The following is a 15,664-nucleotide window of genomic DNA, read 5'->3' as shown; positions in this document are numbered from 1 at the left end:
TGGCATTTCCCGGCCCTCGACTGAATTCAGGACGGCATAAGAGAGATGGTTGTGACTGTGTATGCCTTCTATCTCTTTACATATCCCAAAGATTCATGAATAGCGACTAACTAATATGTGTATTCAGAAGGCGAATAGCGAATGTGTAGAGAACTGCAGTGCTTTTGGAGGTACTCCTGGTAGTCAGTTCGCTCAAGGCATGTGCATCCTCGCCTGCGGAGATTCAACAGGCTGTGGAGGAGATTGGGGCTGCTGTGCAGATGGCACTTCTTGCGAAGGTGATGGTTGCTGTTCCATCCAAATTACCACCTGGTCTGGAAACAACTGCGAGGGCTCATCCGCCAACCCGTCGATTCCACTCGGCTCGGGTTACAAGTGCTTTGAGAAGCTGCCGGGAGCCTCATTCAGTGTCCCGGGTGGCAGGGGCAGTTGCAAGATAACGACTTGGTCTGGAGACAATTGTGAAGGGAGCTCTGCGGTTTTCGCTGGTGATACGCAGGGATGTACTGCGATTCCATTTGGGTCTGTGTCACTGGATTGCCCTTAGATGTTGCTTTTCCTTTGGTTCAGTCAAGATCTGATTCTTTTTCGGGAGGAATTGGGTTTGCTTTCTGCATACAAACTGGTGCTCTGATCTCTTCTGTTTGATTGAGGTGGAACTAGGCTTGGGCAGCGCATGCTCCTTAAGTACTGTTCAGTATTTACTGATTAACATGTGACGCTTAAGCATACAGTTGGCCTGGCCCTTTGGACCTGATACTCAAACGCTTATCCCGACAAAGGATTGGTAGATTTCTCTGTGTTTTGCTGGGTTCCTACATATTATTAGCAGGAAGAATAGAAAAACAATATAGAAACATTCCCTCTATAGTGCCATCCAGCTAATATCCCGCAACTTGACCAGCAGTCACAATCCGTATCCAGGCCAGCGCTAGACTAGCTGTCACTCTACCATTGATATGGTGCGATAGAGAATCAGCGTTCCAGTGGTTGACTCGGGTCCTCAGGTATTGGTCGTGCTTTAGCCGGAAGCCTTGTCGAACATGGCTGCTTCGTGATTGCCGTCTGTCGGCGACAGGAACACCTTGATTCAGTCATCCAGGAATACAGTACGGCCAAGGCTACATGGAACACAAAAGGAAAAGAGGAACAAAAACATACAACAGCCGGGATTCGCTGGTGGTCACCCACCCAACTACTAACCGGCCGGCGTGTGGCTTAAGTACGGCTGAGCGGACGGGAAGCCCTGTTCTCCACACCCTGTGGTCGTATGTGCCAGTTCATAAGTAAAAGTGGTATATATACAAAGAGATGTTGATTGCCTTCCTGGACCTTATAGAAAGCATCACAGGTAGAAATCAGACCCGTCTGAGTAGGCGACGGTGCTTTACCAGATGATGTGGTGTGCTGGTAGCTGTTATGGGTGTCGGTGCGGTTGAGGGCGCTGTTGTGTTATATCAGTGGGAGGAGAGGTCGACTTGGTTGGGGCATCTTTCAACCTTGATATCAGCAAGCTAGATGCAATTCCAAACTTTGTGAAGAGGTACGTCATCCAGTCAGCTTTTCCGATATTAGTCTGCGAGATCGATCTGATTAACCGTTGGTTGGACCAGTGTGACCTCGTCCCATCCTGATTTAGACCGCGTCTTCGTCAAGTCCGGGATTCAACGGCGGCCCGTTTGAAGTGAGCCAGAGAGCATTGATATAAATCCAATTCAGGATGAGATGACGGTAAGGGAACCATTGAACCCTAACGCCTAGAATTTTTTTCCCCTTGTCAGATTTAACTGACAATATCTCTAGGTCAATTATGTCTCCTACGTTGCAGGCGAAGGAGTTCCTACCCTTCCTCATGGCCAGAGGGGACAGCCCAACATCACTCATATTGTAAGTCATGGGCAAGTTTCTAGGGTATTTGTGTCTGTCGCCCCACAAAAGCAGATAATTAACCACACAAATCGATGCTTTCACCAATGATGGACTAGCTCACCCTCCACTCTCAGATGGCCTGCTACTAAGAGTATTAGCTGAGCGCTAGAGAGACTAGTTTTCTGCACTAATATTACGGAATGCTAGCGCCAACAGCTTCTGATTTGGCAAACACTGGTTGGTGGACCTGGTAGGATACATCCGGAGGCTCATCTCTTGTTACCCTAGCGCGCCTGCTCGAGTCATTTCTTCGCAGACTATTGACATTGGTAGTCCGCTACTGGACGAGAGACTTATTACCCTCTCTTCTCTTTTATTAAAAGGGGCTATCTTCCTTCATCCGCAACCTTGCCTGTTGGTTTTTCTCTTTCCCCTATCCACTCTGAAATTCCACAAAAAGACACCATCAAAATGCGCGCCTCATTCCTCCTTCCCGCAGCCCTTTATGCCCTGGCTGCCAATGCCGACGACAAATCCACAACAGTCGGCTACTTCAGCCCCGACTGGTCCGCCACCCTGTTACAGTACGGCGGCTGGACCAGCACCGGCGCCAGCATCGCAGGAATCAACGCCGCCGCGACAACCTACAACGTGGGCTGTCTGAAAGACGCCCCAAAGACGGACTGCAACATCAAGAACTCGTGGACGATCATTCAGGGCCCGGAGACCGTCAGCCTGACGGGCGTGTACACCGCCTCGACATCGGGCAAAGAAACCAGCTACGATATCACCGTCACACAGTCGTACGAGTGCAAGATTCAGTCCCGCACCGAGTCCGCCAGTTGCACCATGAGCGTTGGGATGACTGGGTCTGCGGGGGGTGCTACGATCGCGTCGTCGACTTCGAGTAAGGCGACGTATTCGCCGGCGACGAGCTCGTACTATGAGTTGGTTGTTACGGCGGGCTTGGAGTCGTTGACAGCCCCTGAGGCGACCAAGACGCCTGGTGCTGCTGCTGCTGGGCCTGCGGGGGCGTTGATCACGGCTGCTCCTGTTGTTGCTGCTGCGGTTGCTGCTTTGCTTTAATGTGATACCTGGTTTGTAATGGCTAAGTTGTACACATTCAAGATTGCTGGGGTATTTTTGTCTTTTTGTTCCTGCGACCATGTGCCGCCTTCTCATATACCCTTATGAGTATTATTTCTCTACAATCTCAGGAATAGTGCATGTTATGGTAGTCTGCTACGTCTCGCTAATTATGTTCGTTCAATTTCATCAGCTTACAAAAATCGACCATATTCCAATCCAGAATAATTGGCTAAGGGTAAAGAAATCAATCTCTAACATACATACTTGACAAAAAGCACAATGGTATATAAAGGCCTAAAACGCACAGAAAACAAGAGCAACAGCAACACTACTCAACCAAAGACAGCACAAACAACGACATAACAGCCATAGCAAGAACAACTAACCATAAGAAAATCCCCAACACCATCGCCACACGCTTATAATACCGCAAATAGCCCGCCTCATTGCCATGCGGGAACGGATTCGGCCTCTGCCTCCCCAGAAACTCACACAGAGGCCCCCACCCATCCTGACACTTGAAGACCAGCAACCTCCGCCTCGGCACAATGCGCTTCACCCACGCACTGTGCGCATGGTACAGCTCCTCTGACGGCTCGGCCTCCAGCCCGAACCGCTCGGACGCAAGCCGCATCCACCCACGGTAGAGATCGTTGGCCGCCACCACGCCGGGAACCCAGTACCCGATCCAGCGGAAGCAGTCGGACCGCAGATCGATCCCGAACCCGCGCCAGGAGCGCAGCCAGACGGCTGCGGAGGTGCGTTCTGTCAGGATGACTTTTGCGTCGGGGTACATTTCCAGGAGGTCCGGCAGGCATGCGCTCCCGGGGACCTCGAGGGTGACCTCATGGCCTTGGAGGAGTTTGGCGAGCTTGCGCCGGCGGAGGGCGGTGTCTTTTGTGTGGACGATGTCTGCGCTTTGGCGGAGGTTGTCGAATTGGCAGAGGGGCTCGGCGAGGTGGAAGCATGGGCCGTAGCCGAGTTCCTCGAGGGCGCGCTTCATGCTGATGGTGCCTGTGCGTGGGAGTCCGGCCTGGGTGCGTTAGTGGGTTTGCTTTTGTGGCTGGTTAGACTTGGACATACCACGATGACTTTGATGGTGCCTCCATGGTGTACGCCGGAAGTGACTTGTAGTCTTGCGTCTGCTTTGGGATCGGGACTGGTGATCGCGATGCCAGACCGAAGGACGAGGCCTAGGGTGTGGATGCTGAGCTTGTAGTAGAGCCAGGAGTTGGACTTGTGCATGTCCATTTGCAGTTTTGTGGTTTCCATTGTGAGATCTGCTTGTATGTAGTGTAGTGAAGTAGTGAAGTAGTGAAGTGATCGACTCTGACATGCATTCAGTCCGTATTATAGACTTTCGATCTATAGGGAGTCGAAGAGAAGTGAAGTGATATCGCCCCCATCGCGATGAACCCACAACAGAACACAGCCACCAATAGTCCAAAATTGCACACAAATAGCTTACTTGCTTAACTGAAATTGATCTTGAGAATTTTCATGAAGTAGATTAAAATCTAACATCAGATACGGAGTAGATTTGGGGCCATTGCCAAATTCAATAAGCATCGCCAAGTAGTCTTGACGATCTTGACTCCTCCAAGCCAAGGTCAGCCCAACACGAGGCGTTGTGGCTTGTCAATCTGGAATCTCATTTGGTAACCTTAATCCAGATAATTTTAGCCCCATTTTACATTGCGCCCCCTAGCAGATCCCTATCTGGACTCCACACGAGGCTCTGCATGTTGCAGCATTCGGCCCCAATGGTGAAACATCCCCACGTGGCCCTTCAGCTTGATGGCAGTAAACATGCAACACCAGGGAGTTTACTTCTTACTTCAGAAGTAATTCGTGTGTCTCACGTGGTGGAGATTATCATGACTAGGACCTTGTAAGAGGAAGTTGCAGTTAAGCCTCCTGGGGCCAAAAGCACAGGAAATCTGTGAACAAGGCTGCTTCATCGTCTGAGCGCTCTCCTTCGCCTCTGAACAGAATGTCAAGCATTGAAGGATTCTAAGAAGGATCAGATGCAATTTGCCTCGTATCTCTGTTGCGCGTGAATGTTCGAGACTAATAATAGACAAGATCATTTTAGACCTTCATCATATTTGGGTCTTGCAGGATGTGAGGCAAAATTAGATGCTTCATACTTTCCTGGATGTTCTTTTCAATGTATAGTATGCCTTGGGCTGAGCCTTCCAGCAGTAGGTCGTTTGGGCTATCTCTGTAGTCATCCTCAAGCACAGAAAGCCTTTCTGTTGCGGGTCGAATTAGTAGGATTGCACCTGAAGAAAGGAGCGTATACAACTTATCCACGCTCTGTACTCAGATAGCTCTCACATACAGTAGATATAATCTACTTACCTCAATGGCTTGCATTGCTGCATTAAGGGTTATTTATGTCTGCACGTTATGTAAATATATATTGTAGCAACAACGAGACCAACAAGCTGGCCGAAAGATTACCAAGAGAAAGAATACAGCAGTGAATATACACTTAGCTGTCTGTCAGTAGCTCTGTAGATATATAGAGGCATTTTTCTGGAGGCTAGTGCCTTTAATCATATGCGTAGAGGTTCATCAGTCAACAGAAGTTACCAAACCATGAACCTGCTCTAAGTATTGACTTAATTACACTTGGAGATGGACAACAGATCAAGCTATAATTAGGCGCAGTTTCAAGGAAAAATGAGATTGAATAAGCGATGTTAAAGCAAATTAAACACAAAACATTTTGCGATAGAACAATAAACTTTGACCCAGCTACCCCATCCCCTCCTAAACAACATCAACAACATCCCTCAAAACTCCTCATCCCTGAGAGAATCAGCCTTCCCCGCCGTCAAAACCACCACCTTCCTCGCAGTCAGAGCAACAGCCGTTGCAGAGAGCGTCGCGATATACTCCATGACAATGACCATGAGGAAATGCAGCCAAATACCCGTGTCGTCCTCCGACAACGGGTTTAACACGGACCCCTCCCCCGAAAACAACGATCCAGCCGAGAACGCCAACCGGACACTCATGAACGGCACACAGAGCAAAGCACAAACGACAGCTGCGCGTTCAGTGCGGTAGAACTTCACCCGGACCTTGAGCATGGTGATTACCGAGAGGACAACGACGCTGGCGAAGATGGCGATGAAGAGGATTATGCCCGCGCGCATCAAGCGGAGGTCTTGCGATTGACTATCCCGGCTTGTGTAGAGGTCTCTGCCGCCGTATGCGGTCATTACCGTGGCTGCTATGGTGATCAGTTGCAGTGGAATGAAGGCCCAGAGAGGTAGGCCTTTGTATACGGGAGCGTTGCTGGTGATTGCTGTTAGAAGATGTGCCGAGTGGAGGAGGTGACTTACGCTCGGATCAGAAGCCCTATCAAGAGACACAGGACTGGTGCGAGTCCGATTGTGTCGAGGAGTGTAGCCGTTGTTAGGAGATTGGATTTTGCTGGATCCATGGCTGCTAGGCCTAGTGCTGCGGCGGCGATTCGCAAGCCGGAGAGAATGATGAGCGGAATCACAATGGGACGCCATGTGTACGGGTGCTGGTTGCCATGCAGAAGAATGATGAAAAGAATAGCAGGGACGATGGGAGCATAGAATGCCAGTTCAATGAGGTAAATTGCATCTCGTAGGGCAAACATGGTGGGCTTGGAAATGTTCAAGATGGCCGCGACAATCGAGGTTGAGCAGATTTCTGGCTGAGTTTCCAAATCTACAGTCTTATGGACAATAGACAGTAAAGTACTACAACTAGTGTCGCTTGGATCGTCGCCAAAGAAATGCCACGATTAAGACTTTCTCCTGTTCTTGAGGCTTGAGATAAATCCTACGGCCCCATGGCCCCCATCTGACACTACGTCGCAGAGGCAAGGCAAGATTGGAATCATCTCAAGACATACCAAAGATTCCAGAGCAATGATCATGCAAAAATGCTCTCGCTGATCTATACCATATATGGAGACACGTGGATTGGTGATAAGGATTGGGGGCCGTCACTGCACAGCCCTAATCTTATAGTTAAGGTTCATGAAGAACCCCACCTCAGAAAAGAAGCACTGCCATGCATACCAAGCAATAATCTGCTGGGCTCAGTGTTTCAGCCTTGCATGGGTTATTTTGAGATGATCTGCACGCTCCGTTAGTATACAGGAACTTGGCCCCAGTAAGCCAGAAATAGATTCAACATCACGACACAGCTGTAATAGAATCAGCCTCGCCACCTTTGGAACGAATATATAAGAGGTCAACAGATTGACTTCAGCAGAACAAATCAAATCAGAATCATACTCAACCAGCATGCTTGAAGCTGAATACCTGGCCTATCTCGTCGTCTCTTCACCACTTCAACTCTGCATCTACTCTACCAGCGACGACTCCTGGTCCTGGACACCCGAATACAACCATGCTCGCTCCACTTCTCGTCCTAGTCGCTCTCGCGAGCTACTTCCTTGTGAGACTGCGCCAGCAACGTCGCATGTTCAAAGATCTCCCTGGGCCGCCGCATCACGCTATCTGGGGTCACTTTTTAGTCATGCGCGAAATCGCAAGCACTCTACCCCCCGACGCAACTCCGCAGCTGTTTGCGCATCTGATGCGTCAGCGATACGGTCTCGGCGACTTCTTCTACCTTGATCTGTGGCCGCTCGCACCGCCGCAGCTTGTCATCGCCCATCCGGAACTGGCGACGCAGATCGTCCAGAAGATGAATCTTCCCAAGGAGTCGGCCGTCATGCAGAAGTGGACGGGTCCTATCCTTGGCGAGAAGTCTATGGTCTCTGCGAATGGACATGACTGGTTCATTGCACGCAAGTCTTTCACGCCGGGCTTCCAGCCGCGGAAGTTGCTGCAGCATGTTCCGAATATCGTGGATGAGGCGCTGGCTTTTGCTGATGTTCTAAGAGAACATGCACGGAGGAATGACATCTTCAGAATGGAAGATCTAGGCGCGCGGATGATATTCAATATTTCGGCTTGGGTGATCCTGTAAGCCATGTCCTTTGCTGCCAATCAAGCATCAAGCTAACTGAGTATACAGGGGAATCAAGTGCAACGCGCAGCGAGACGATGATGAATTCCTCGAGCTCTTCAGGAAACAGGCCGCCTTGGCACCTCAGGACTTCTGGTCCCGGTATCTCTACGATGTCAGTCCCCGTCGGCACTATCAAAAGTGGAGGAACGGGCGTGCTTTGGACCGCTACGTTGGCCGTCTGGTAGACCAAAGAGTGTTCAGTGGACCGACTGCCGTTCCAAGCGAAAAGGCCAGATACTACGCCATCGACGATGCCATTGCTACCAGCCGCACCTTGAACAAGTCTATACCTCCTACAACCTCCATGGATAAAGACACGCGGGAAATGCTCATCGCTTCAGTCAAGACGCTCATCTTCGCTGGCCATGACACCTCAGCCAGTACTCTCTGTGTAAGTCCTTTGGAGCCTCCATTCAACCACCACTAACAGTAGGCAGTATACATACGCTGCCCTTAGCAAACACCCCCAAGTCCTCCGCACCCTCCGGCAAGAACACACAACCCTCTTCGGCACTGACGCCTCCACCGCCGCAAAGCTACTCCGCAACGATCCGAACCTCGTCAACAACCTCCCCTACACCCTCGCCGTCATCAAAGAAGCCCTCCGCCTCTGGCCCCCAACCGGCGTCAGCCTCCGCCGCGGCCAACCAGATCAAACCCTCCTCGCGGACGGCAAAGAATGGCCCACGCACCCCTTCGCCGTCCTCGTCAACAACTGCGCCACCATGCGCCGGGAAGATCTCTTCAAGGATGCGGAGAGGTTCTATCCGGAGCGGCACCTTGTTACTGACCCCGCGGATCCGTACTTTGTCCCGCGCGACGCGTGGAGACCGTTTGAAAAGGGGCCGCGGATGTGCCTTGGTCAGACTTTGGCTTTGATGCAGTTGAAAATTGCGTTGGTGATGACGGTGAGGACGTTTGATTTTGAGATTGTATATGAGGAGGGGACGTTCATGTATCAGACTCTGGATGTCACGGCTAAGCCCTCGCAGGGGTTGCCGACGAGGGTGAGGTTGATTGAGTAGTATATGCTTTGGGTTTGACATCTCGCGGGATTTGTATATAGCGAAGCTTGTGTTTCTGCGCATGTTTTGATTATTTAGCAATGTTGATATTTTACTGCATTTTTCAGTTGCCGAGTCCTGCTGTGATTGTCTTTACTCGATCTTGCAAAGCATCGCCAGGGACCCTGCGCCATCTACATGAGTAGCCGGGATATTCGGGCTCCCTAAGTTATCAGAAGAAGTGTGATCTTCGTATTGCAGAGCTCGACATCGTTTTCGACATCCTCCTTCTTTCATTTTCATTCTACTCTTGGGCTGCTACAGAAAGTGTTCGGTGTCCATTCAGGGCATGGAAAAAATGCTAGGGCTCAACGCTATTTATATTCGGAGGGAGCTGCACCAACGGGAAGAGACAGTAGATTCAATGTACGCGATGCCTCGTAGAGATGTAATCCACCACTGAGCCGGTCACCTTGTTTCGGCCCTAGTTAAAAACATGAGATAACTCGCCACTGTTCATTTAAATTGGAGCGATTTCATATGATTTGATCACCTGTCTAATAGTGCACCTAGTTCTGGGATAGCATATCACAAAGCAATTAGATTACTGTAATAACATAAACGTAGACCCGTGCTCCGTATGATAATTGATATTCCAACCAGAGATCTTCTGGAAGCTCTGTAAATCCGACTACCCCTTTTTTCAGATCGGCAGTTTATCAGGGCTGTTTCCTTCATCTGAGCGACGAGTATGATACCTGGAGGCTTCTAGGGACCTCTTAGATCGCTCTCGCCGATTCAAAAGCCTGGAAGCAAGCTCCAAGAGAAACGGCTGCGGAACACTTGCTGGTCCTGCCCACTTATGGAGCCATGTACTGTATCCATAATTTGCGTACATATCCATGAGTAGTTCGCGAATTGGAGCCGACTCATTTGTGTTGTCGAATGCATACTTTATCACTTCGCCGAAAGGATACCAACATCCCCCATCTCGTGCTTTTGAGCAGCTTTTCTCCACAATAGCGTCAATGGCTGTGTCTTGAAACTTGTCGTCTAGGATTTTATCACCCAGGACATATGCCTTAACTAAGTCAAGGTATTCAGAGTTCCCTGGGAGACCTGGTTCATCGCAAAACACAGGAAGTGTGCCGTAGTAGAGCCAGTGCACATATAGCGCAAATATTGCCGGTTCATCATCTGGTAGGTGGATAGTGCGTTGTAGAGACTCCTTCCATTCACCCGCCATGGCCTTGTCGAAGAATGAAGAGGAGGCACGGACTAACACTTCATGGACGCTAAAGGCTTCTTGCTCATCTCCCACCACTATATCAACTGTTCTTCCCCGAAGTCTTTGGAAAGGATTAGCGTGTAGCAAAAGTCAACACACTACAGGCACAGTACTTACTTACTACCCACACCCTTAAAGATTCGGATCCTCTTTGAACACATCACTTTCGTAAAAGGTGCCCGCCGGTCTCGAACGAGTTGCTTGGGAGAGTGGCGCTACGATATGCGTTAACGTAATGGTAGCCGCTGGCGGGTAAGAGATGGTTGGATTCCGTATCAAGGAAGCCTGTGGAGTACTGAAAAGGTAGGTATTGAATGGGGTCGATGAGAGTAAATGATCTAACGAACAAGACACGATGGAATTGATACATAGAGTTGATTATCATAGATCTCATGGGTCCATCCTTTCTAAGCTCTGGGGAGCTAACTTAGGATACGAAGTGAATCAGCATGCGGTGATAATCATGATGTCACATCCGCTCTATCCCCTAACTTCTAACCATACTATGCAATGCCTATCTGCCAGCTCGCTACAAGATATGTTTTTAGGTTGGCATAACATTGGGTGGGGGAGAAAAGGCTGCTAAGGTGGCTAGTTGCTATAACTGATGTCATGTATGGCATGTATACAGAGTAGACTGGTCCTAATGTTTACAGCTCTGCTTACTTTACACCACCATCGCCTTGAACAAGACCATCACACCTTCAATGACCTCCTAGGCGAAAGGTCGAGACTGTGGCCATTGACGAGAAGGCTCCGGAGAAGCTTCTTACAGATGTTCGTGAGAGGCTATCGAGATTGAGCGCCTCGCGAAGCTGCACTATGAGAAGCTTGAGGCTTCTGTTGATAAACCGCCGCTCAATACTGTCATAGAAAAGTGTAAGGGTTGCTTGTTGGAGGATATCGACAAGATCGTGGAGGAGTTTAAGGTCTGGGGAATGTCCGCCAATGCTGCCGGTATCGCTGCTGCATCCGTCATTGCCACCACAATGATCCCTATTCTCGTCAAGTCCCTAAATGCCAGAATCTCCGGACATTTTCCATGCACTGGAATGCTGAAGAATGAATGGCTTCCCTATTTCTTAACATGTAACTGTCGATAGTGGGCCTAGGCGTATAGTTCGTATCACAATGATGAACATATGAAGGCCTGACGAATTAGATCTAGTGTAATCACCGGCTACGTATGCGAATGAAGTAGTCCAATCAAACTAAATAGGGATTCAACTGACTCGTTGCATATGCCAGGACCAGGCACAGTTCCTCCTTCTACAGGTCCACAGGAACCTGATCCGAATTTTCCGCCAACGGGACAATTCACTGACGCAGGTTCACTTACTTGAAACCCAGCATGTTTGCAGATCTTTATTGTATACGGATAGACGGATTATATCAATTGGCGGATGCGAAACACGCCGAGGTTTGACGCTGTCTCCACTGGAGCATCAACCTGCGACAGGAGCCCCTAGTCCAGACGGCTAGTGTTTTATGCTTATTCCCACGGCGGATGGACTCTCCGAATAGATTAACTGGCGCTTGCAACAATTATCTGGAGCATTCAAGACTGGCGCCGGAATATTTACTTGAGTCATGTAGTAGTTCGAGCCCAAATGGATTACGAACCATTGTCTCCACTGGATCAGTGTGAGACATCGACAGCATTCAGGACGATGGACATAGTTGATCAGGCTTAAAAGAGACCAGTTCCCTCCATGGATTCGACGTTTCTTCATCCTTCAACCAATTCATTCCTTCTCATTGACTGAGTCTGCGCTGGTCGCTTTCATTCTTTCCATCGGTCCATTCATTTACTCCTCATTGTCCTTCCATTCGTTCTACAATGCCTCAAACCAAGTCTCTCTCTCTCCTGACAGCTCTGCTGTCCGCCACCCGTGTCGCTGCCCACGGCCATGTCACCAACGTCGTCGTCAACGGGGTCTACTATGCTGGCTTTGACATTGGCAGCTATCCCTACATGTCGGACCCTCCCAAGGTCGCCGCTTGGACCACCCCCAACACCGGCAACGGCTTCATCGCCCCCAGCGAGTACAACTCCGCCGACATCATCTGCCACGAGAACGCCACCAACGCGCAGGCTTATATCGAAATTGCTGCTGGTGATCGCATTCAGCTTCAATGGACATCTTGGCCGGATTCTCATCATGGCCCTGTGATTGATATGCTTGCTTCATGTGGAGAGTCGTGTGAAACTGTTGACAAAACTTCGCTCAAATTCTTCAAAATCGACGGAGTAGGGCTGGTGGACGACTCGGAGGTCCCCGGTACCTGGGGTGACGACCAGCTGATCGCCAACAACAACAGCTGGATGGTTGAGATCCCCAAATCCATTGCGCCCGGCAACTACGTTCTTCGCCACGAGCTGATTGCCCTGCACAGCGCCGGCGACAAGGATGGCGCGCAGAACTACCCCCAGTGCTTCAACCTCAAAGTTACCGGATCCGGTACCGACTCGCCGGCTGGCACCCTGGGCACGGAGCTCTACACTGAAACTGACCCCGGCATCCTGGTGAACATCTACACCTCGATCTCCTCGTACACCGTCCCCGGTCCTACCATGTACTCCGGTGCCGTCTCCATCACCCAGACCACCTCGGCCATCACCTCGACCGGCACCGCCACCGTCGGCTCAGGCGCTGGCAGCACCGGGGCGGCCGTCTCCACTGCCTCTGCTGCCTCGTCTGCTTCGGCCACTACCTACTCGACCATCGCCGTGCAGGTTCCCACCACCCAGGCCCAGTACAGCACCCCGGTCCCCTCCAGCGCGCCGACAACCTTCATGACGGCCCCTGCTCCTAGCAACCCCGTCCCTGACACCACGTCTACTACGGCGGCTACCCAGGCGTCTTCTGCTTCTGGCGCGACTCAGTCTATCTACGGCCAGTGCGGTGGACTGAACTGGAGTGGTGCGACTGGCTGTGCTTCAGGCTCGACCTGCAAGGATTGGAACCCTTACTACTCCCAGTGTGTGCCCAACTAGACATGTATAGTAGCTGGATAGTGAGAAAGTAGTTGTGAAGATAGTCCGTATTTTGATACCAATCATACATTCAGACCATTCGCAAAGTCAAACATAAAAGATCTGGGCCTGTATGAGTATTTTATCGGCAAGCACCAATCTCCGCGAGTGAAAGTAGCTTTGATGTGTTCTGATGGAAAGTAGCCACAAGCTCCCCCAAGAGGGACGTGACCATTTTCTGAGATCCTGTGGGCCAAGTCTTTCCTCTTGATTTCTCCAGCCACAAGTCCAATTCTTGCCCTAACCTGGATCCAGAAGTTCTGGACTTTTCTGGTCTCTCTTGAGGCACCTTAATTCCTCTGCGGCGCCTCTCAAAAGATTGGTCAAAGCTTGGTATGAAGAGATAGCAAGCAACGTCGTTAGAATAATCAACATTTTACCAGTGAGCGCCAACAACCTCAGGAATAGTGCCATAACTAATCCTTCCTGTGTATGAAAACAGCATCCATCTTACAATGGGCTTCGAAGGCAATCATCCAGGGATCTGGGTTACCAAGAGAGGTACTGAGTTGAACCATTCTAGGAGAAAAACTCAGGTGCTCACTTTTCTAGCAAAGATCAACCAGACATTACTGGAACGGGTCAGCCACTTGTAATATTCCCCCACTGTTGAGTATCTTCATCATTGGTACCTAGACGTGCCAAATACGAATTCGCTCGGATTCTAAGTGGATGGTGAATACGAGGTGGCTGCTGCTTCGCAAAGACAAGCCTCGGAACCATGCTCGGCCTCTGAAGTCCGAACCCCTGATTCATTAAAGACCCTGGGAAGCTTCCAATTCGAATTTCGGTCCCCTGCTGAAGCTGGATTTTCCCTGTTCAACATCACAAATATCCGTATACCCATACCTCCACGCCCTCCGACAAAATGCGTCCCACCACCAGCCTTTGGACAGCTGTCCTTCTCGCATCTTCAGCCCTCGCCCAAAGCCAAAGCCAATGCGTCACCAACTGCGAGACATCTCATCTCGAAAGCTCAGCATGCCAGGGCGATGAGACTGGCCAGGCACTCGCAGACTGCACCTGCGCGTCTTTCCAGGGCCCGAAAGATCCTATGATTGTCTGCATTAAAGCGTGTCCTGCGGCCGATGTCGCCGCATTCGCTGCCGGCATTCCAACTGAATGTCGGGGTAAGCTGTTTCCCGAAATCAGTGCCGTGTCCAGCAGCGGCACAGCCAGCCAAACCCAGACGGAGATCTCGTCCTCCGCTGCCACTACCAGTTCATCTGCGATGGGCTCCAAAACCACTGTTACTACAGCCACCGGTCCTACTACTGCGGCTGCCGCGTCGTCCACGCACACTGGGCTTGCGGCCATGAACCAGCCAGCGGGAATGGTCATGGCCATTGGTGTGCTGGCGGCATTTGCGATTTGATTTGATACATTAGGGAAGGGAATGGCATTGGTATTGGTGGTGCTGAGTTGGTGTGCCTACATCATTGATATTATCAATATGTGGGGTTCATGCTTGTCAGAGGACATCTATGGTCGATATCTGTTGATCGCTCACTCCACTGTAATAATGGCATGTTAAATAGGGGTACTTTTGATGTGCGGTTTACGTTGTTTACATTGTTTCTACCAAGTTTCTCTTCCATAGAGTTACACACATTACCATGGACATAATGAGAATATACTGTTAGTCATCCTACTGGGAATTAAAAGACAGCTGATAGCATTAGTGCTTTCTGCTTAACTATTTACCTTATTAACACGCATGGCGGCCTTTTTAGTTATATGAAAATATATCATCTTGTGTCTGACTGCCTTGCGATCTAATGAGCTTGCTAGTACCCTCTGTGTTTAAATTTTTGAGCATAATTGATACTAGAGAAGGAAAAAAGGAATACACAAAAGACATCCCCAAATACCTCTGCTGACTACCCATTATCATTGAGGACGCCTAATGTATGATCAGCAATCGTTACCACACTATTCACCCTAAAGTCTTAACTACATACTTAGTTTGAACTTTAGACAGCAGTTGATAGCTCTCCTTTAAAGATATAGTCTCCGAGCCCCTATTACAACCAGTGAATGGTTCTTTTACCCAAACAAGACGACTGAGATTCATAGTGGGCTTGTCCTGAAAGTCCTGGTAGTCATCGTCCTTGCTAGGATGTTCAAGTCCATGTCTTCTTTCTGTTTCCTTCTCATCATCCAAGTAATACAGATCGTGAAGGGTTGCGAGCTTCGTGATCATTTCCAGGGGAACATACCCTGTCCGAGGGCTTGCAAGAGCACCAAAACAAAAAGATAATGCCTTGGGTGTCTGTTGCCTTTTTGGCTTCACTGGGCTGTTCCATACTTGAATGGCACTTTGCATTAAGAATTAAAGCTGGCTTG

General features: G+C 49.9%; 6 protein-coding genes across 6 annotated transcripts; 4 read left to right on the top strand and 2 right to left on the bottom strand.

Annotated features, from left to right (window-relative positions):
• Positions 1 to 2,340: 2,340 nt before the first annotated feature.
• On the top strand, positions 2,341 to 2,955 carry CDV56_108423 (uncharacterized protein; the record flags this gene model as incomplete). The annotated part of the gene is made up of 1 exon (XM_026762042.1): positions 2,341 to 2,955. The coding sequence occupies one exon, from the start codon at positions 2,341 to 2,343 to the stop codon at positions 2,953 to 2,955; it is 615 nt and encodes a 204-aa protein (XP_026616182.1).
• A 331-nt stretch (positions 2,956 to 3,286) lies between these two features.
• CDV56_108390 (sulfotransferase family protein) lies at positions 3,287 to 4,230 on the bottom strand (the record flags this gene model as incomplete). The annotated part of the gene is made up of 2 exons (XM_026762009.1): positions 3,287 to 3,991; positions 4,042 to 4,230. 2 exons carry the CDS (start codon positions 4,228 to 4,230, stop codon positions 3,287 to 3,289), a joined length of 894 nt encoding a protein of 297 aa, XP_026616181.1.
• Positions 4,231 to 5,759: 1,529 nt separating this feature from the next.
• On the bottom strand, positions 5,760 to 6,601 carry CDV56_108333 (uncharacterized protein; the record flags this gene model as incomplete). Its single annotated transcript, XM_026761952.1, has 2 exons — positions 5,760 to 6,267; positions 6,315 to 6,601. The coding sequence occupies 2 exons, from the start codon at positions 6,599 to 6,601 to the stop codon at positions 5,760 to 5,762; spliced, it is 795 nt and encodes a 264-aa protein (XP_026616180.1).
• A 761-nt stretch (positions 6,602 to 7,362) lies between these two features.
• On the top strand, positions 7,363 to 9,014 carry CDV56_108271 (cytochrome P450; the record flags this gene model as incomplete). The annotated part of the gene is made up of 3 exons (XM_026761890.1): positions 7,363 to 7,943; positions 7,996 to 8,380; positions 8,427 to 9,014. 3 exons carry the CDS (start codon positions 7,363 to 7,365, stop codon positions 9,012 to 9,014), a joined length of 1,554 nt encoding a protein of 517 aa, XP_026616179.1.
• A 3,107-nt stretch (positions 9,015 to 12,121) lies between these two features.
• Positions 12,122 to 13,279, top strand: CDV56_108151 (uncharacterized protein; the record flags this gene model as incomplete). Its single annotated transcript, XM_026761770.1, has 1 exon — positions 12,122 to 13,279. One exon carries the CDS (start codon positions 12,122 to 12,124, stop codon positions 13,277 to 13,279), a length of 1,158 nt encoding a protein of 385 aa, XP_026616178.1.
• Positions 13,280 to 14,186: 907 nt separating this feature from the next.
• Positions 14,187 to 14,693, top strand: CDV56_108106 (uncharacterized protein; the record flags this gene model as incomplete). The annotated part of the gene is made up of 1 exon (XM_026761725.1): positions 14,187 to 14,693. The coding sequence occupies one exon, from the start codon at positions 14,187 to 14,189 to the stop codon at positions 14,691 to 14,693; it is 507 nt and encodes a 168-aa protein (XP_026616177.1).
• Positions 14,694 to 15,664: the final 971 nt, after the last annotated feature.

The sequence above is a fragment of the Aspergillus thermomutatus genome (genome assembly GCF_002237265.1).
Source record: "Aspergillus thermomutatus strain HMR AF 39 chromosome Unknown NODE_48, whole genome shotgun sequence".
Taxonomy (NCBI): domain Eukaryota; kingdom Fungi; phylum Ascomycota; class Eurotiomycetes; order Eurotiales; family Aspergillaceae; genus Aspergillus; species Aspergillus thermomutatus.
This window is presented reverse-complemented; position numbering and strand designations above follow the sequence as displayed.